Source organism: Fukomys damarensis, unplaced genomic scaffold (genome assembly GCF_012274545.1).
Source record: "Fukomys damarensis isolate Sample0158 unplaced genomic scaffold, DMR_v1.0_HiC HiC_scaffold_37, whole genome shotgun sequence".
Taxonomy (NCBI): domain Eukaryota; kingdom Metazoa; phylum Chordata; class Mammalia; order Rodentia; family Bathyergidae; genus Fukomys; species Fukomys damarensis.
The window spans coordinates 655,597-659,718 of NW_022900949.1; the positions used below are offsets into that span (position 1 = coordinate 655,597).

General features: G+C 55.9%; 1 protein-coding gene across 1 annotated transcript in view; it reads left to right on the forward strand.

The window, feature by feature from the left end:
• Positions 1-4,122, forward strand: part of Plvap (plasmalemma vesicle associated protein) — a 9,391-nt gene that overhangs the window by 399 nt on the left and 4,870 nt on the right. Inside the window, exon 2 of the mRNA XM_010644376.1 lies at positions 155-663. Within this exon, the coding sequence (XP_010642678.1) occupies positions 155-663 (509 nt within the window). The remainder of the gene's footprint in view (positions 1-154; positions 664-4,122) is intronic.

Consider the following 4,122-nt stretch of genomic DNA (forward strand, 5'->3'; position numbering starts at 1 on the left):
ACACGCGCGCGCTGGCGGCTCGGCACGCGGCTGCTGGTACTACCTGCGCTACTTCTTCCTCTTCGCGTCGCTAGTCCAGACCCTCATCATCGCGGGGCTGGTGCTCTTCATGGTGTACGGCAACGTGCACGAGGGCACAGAGGCCAACCTGCAGGACACCGAGCGCCGCGCCGCTGCGCTGCACGGCCAGGTTGTGGGGCTGACGCGCGCGCTGGCGGCTCGGCACGCGGCTGCTGGTACTACCTGCGCTACTTCTTCCTCTTCGCGTCGCTAGTCCAGACCCTCATCATCGCGGGGCTGGTGCTCTTCATGGTGTACGGCAACGTGCACGAGGGCACAGAGGCCAACCTGCAGGACACCGAGCGCCGCGCCGCTGCGCTGCACGGCCAGGTTGTGGGGCTGTCGGCCACGCGAGACAACCTCACGCGCGAGCTCAACCTCACTGTGCGCGCCAAGGACAGCATCATGCAGATGCTCCTGGGCGCGCGCCGCGACCTGGAGGGCATCAATGCCAGCTTCCGCCAGTGCCAGGCCGACCAGGTGAGCCTGCTTGCGGGGGGTCTTCTGTTCTGTCTCTTTGGGGTTTCGCTTCTGAGCCAGGGTCTTGCCATGCAGTGCAGGCCGGCCTCAAACTCGAGGCTTCCTCCTGCCTCAGCCTCCAGAGTAATGGGGTGAAGGCGTGCACTACTGCACCAGGTTTGGCCTGTAACACAATAACTAAGACCAGGGAATTTACAAACCTGGCTTTAGAACTAGGTGTGGCAGTGCACACCTCCTAGCACTCAGGAGGCTGAGGCGGGAGGACTGTAGGACAGGGGCTGGCCTGGGCGCCACAGCGAGACTCTGTCCAAAAACAAAACAGTAACGGTTTATCAAGACCAACGTGGGCTCTGTGGGAGTTCCAGGCCAGGCTGCCTGTACCGGGAGACCTTGCCTAAAACAGGAAGAGGAGAGCTGGGCGCGGGGGCTCCCGTATGCTTCCCAGCACTCAGTCGGGAGGCTGAGGCAGGAGGCCTGTGGTGAGTTCGAGGCCAGCCTGGGCTACATAGTGAGTACAAAGGCAGCCTAGACTACATGCTGAGACCCTGCCTAAGAAAAAAGGCAGAGAGACAGAGGGACACACAGACAGGATTCAGAGGTTTGTCCAGCGTTCTACCTGGGGTGCTGAGGCTCGGGAGCTCAGTACCTAATGGGCCACTCCCCACCGCCCGGGGGGCCACATTTCCAGCCCACAGCCCTTGGCTGGGGCACTGCCCACCCAGCATTCAGGTGAGTGGCTATCCCAGGTGTGAAGGAGCAGCCGGGCATGACTGACGTGAGGCCTACAAAGTGCCCGCCACAGGGGCCAGGATGTGGAGAAGCCCAGCTTCAGCGTCCTCCAAGATCACATCCTGCAGGGCGAGCACTGGCCTAGTCTGCAGGAGGCCTAGGTTCCCTCCCCAGCACTGCCAAAAATAGTAACACATCTGTAATCTCAGCTACTCAGGAGGCTGAGGCAGGAGGATCAAAGTTTGACTTGTGACCCTGTCTCAAAAAAAGTTGTTTTTTTTTGTTTTGGTTTGGTTTGGTTTGGTTTTTTGAGACAGGGTCTCACTATGTAGTTGAGACTGACCTGGAACTCATTATGTAGCCCAGGCTGGTCTCAAACTCACAGTGATCCTCCTGCCTCAGCCTCCCAAATGCTGGGATTACAGGCGTGTGCCACCATGCCTGGCAAAAAAAATGTTGTAAATAAGGGTTGGGGATTAGCTCAACACTCCCTGGGTTCAGTCCCCGGTGGCAAAGGCACACATGCGCACACACACATACAATGATGCAGGGCGAGTGCCCCATCCCTGCCTACAACTGGGGTCTCACTGGCTGGGTAGGGAGGAGGCAGGGATTTGGAGGCCTGAGAAGGAGGCCATTTCCCCATAGGGCACAGGCCTGTGGCACCTGGGGATAGCAGCACTGGGGCAGGGGGCACACTCACACCCGAGTCATGGCCCACACCACCAAAAGCATCTTTTCTCTCCTCTCCCTCCTCCCAGCCAGGGGGCTCTTGGTGGCCTGGGTGCAAGGTGGGGTGGCCTCAGCCCTGCTGGCTGGGACAGAGGTGGAGGGGCAGGGCCAGGGAGGGCAGGAAGGAAGTGCTCCGATGCCCCCGGCCACTTTGGATCCTGGGGTCCCCCAGAGCCCCGGGGAGGAGATCTGTCCCCCCATCCCTGGAGCAGGGTGGGTCTCCCAGCCAACCAGGACTATGCTGGGAACTCGGGGCCAGGGGCCATATGGTGAGACCCCAGACGCCCAGAAGATCTGGGAGGCTGACACAGGAGGATCACCAGCTCCAACCCAGCCTGGGCAACTTACAGAGGCAGCAAAACAAAAAGGGCTGGGATGTAGCTCAGTTCCACAGCCCTAGTTCCATCCGGGCCCAGGAGAGTGGGTCCCCACCTTCTTCGGGTCACAGCAGCCCCCAGACTCACTGCTGGGAACTGGCCTGTTTGGATTCCAGGATGCACTCAACTATCTGGTCCAGGATCATTAAGTCATAGATTCACACACATCCAGAGTCCTGGAAAACCCCAGCATCGGGCACCGGCTGCCCAGGGCCCAGATGGGGCTTTGTTTTGAGACAGCATCTCACTAAGTCACTAAGTTGTCCAGACTAGCCTGAAACTGGCCATCCTCCTGCCTCAGCCTCCTAAGTATCTTGGAATTACAAGTGTGCACCACTACCCTTGGCCCAAAATTTTATTTGTATTTTTAAAATTATTTTATTTTATCCCATCCCTCCCCTTATGCCCCCCCATTTTTATTTGTAATTTATTATTTTTATTTATTTTGAGGGGTGGGATGGAACCCAGTACCTTGTGCCTGCTGAGCAGGTATTTTTACCGCTGGATTACTCCCCCGGCCACAATTCTGGAATTTTCAAACTTAAAAATTTGAAAATCAAGCTGGGCATGGTGGCACATGCCTATGATCCCAGCACTCAGGAGGCTGAGGCAGGAGGGTTACCACGAATTCAAGGTCAGCCTGAACCACATGGAGAGAACTTTTCTCAAAAAAAAAAAAAAAAAAAAAAAGTTGAAAATCAGAGCTGAGTCCCTTTCCCCTTCTTCCTGTGCTTTTCCTTTGGGCTGACAATTCTGGCTTGGATTTCCTGAGGGGTTCCAGGCTGCTCCCCCTTCCCAGGAGGTGACTCAGACACTGGCCAGGAGTCCCCACTTCATCCTGGTGGTATCGGGAAATGAATGGGATGTTTTTCTTGAATTTTCTTTTTTTTTTTATTTGTATTTTGTATTTGTTCACTTTGCAGCACTGGCATGGAACCCAGGGCCTGTGCACTGAGCTGAGCTGTAGCCCAGGACCTTGTTTTAATTTTTTGAGTCAGGGTCCCACTAAGTCACCAGGTTGCCCAGGCTGGGCTCAAACTGTTGATCCTCCTGCCTCAGCCTCCCACAGTGCTGGGATGACAGGTGTGCCCCACGGAGCCCGGGAAGGTTCCCCTGTTATAAGGACACCAGGCACACTGAAGTCGGGGTCTCCCTAAGGGCTTCGTCCTGACAGACCCTTGGGGGACAGGGTTCCACCAGGACAGCACCCTGGCCGTGGCCAGCTCACAATTCACCTGTGCAGCAAGTACCAGCACCTCGGTCCTTTCACGTTCCTATAGGCTAATGTTTTAAAATGATCCTACACATTCCTGGAGTGCAGTGACATTTCCTCACCCAGAGAGTGTGCCGAGACCACAGCAGGGCACTTGGTGCAGCGGCCACCTGGAACGCTCATGTTTCTGTCTTGGGAACACTCGGAGTCCGCGGTGGTGCTCAGCTGCGATCCCAGCACTCAGGAGGTGGAGGCAGAGGCAGGAGGATAGCTGGAAATTCAAAGCCGGGAATCTAGACCTTGTCTCATAAAGCCAAAAAGAGGCTCCGGGATGTAGCTCAGAGGCATCGAGCCTCCCTCGAAAGCGCAAGGTCTCGAGTTTGGCTCCCAGTACCAAAAAATAAAATAAAACAAAAGCCTCTCTTGTGGCATACACAAGTTCTTTTAAAAAAATTTTTTTAAAAGTGAAAATTAGCTGGGGATTTAGCTAAGTGGTGCCGCCGCCCTCTGCCTAACAAGCGCAAGGTTCCA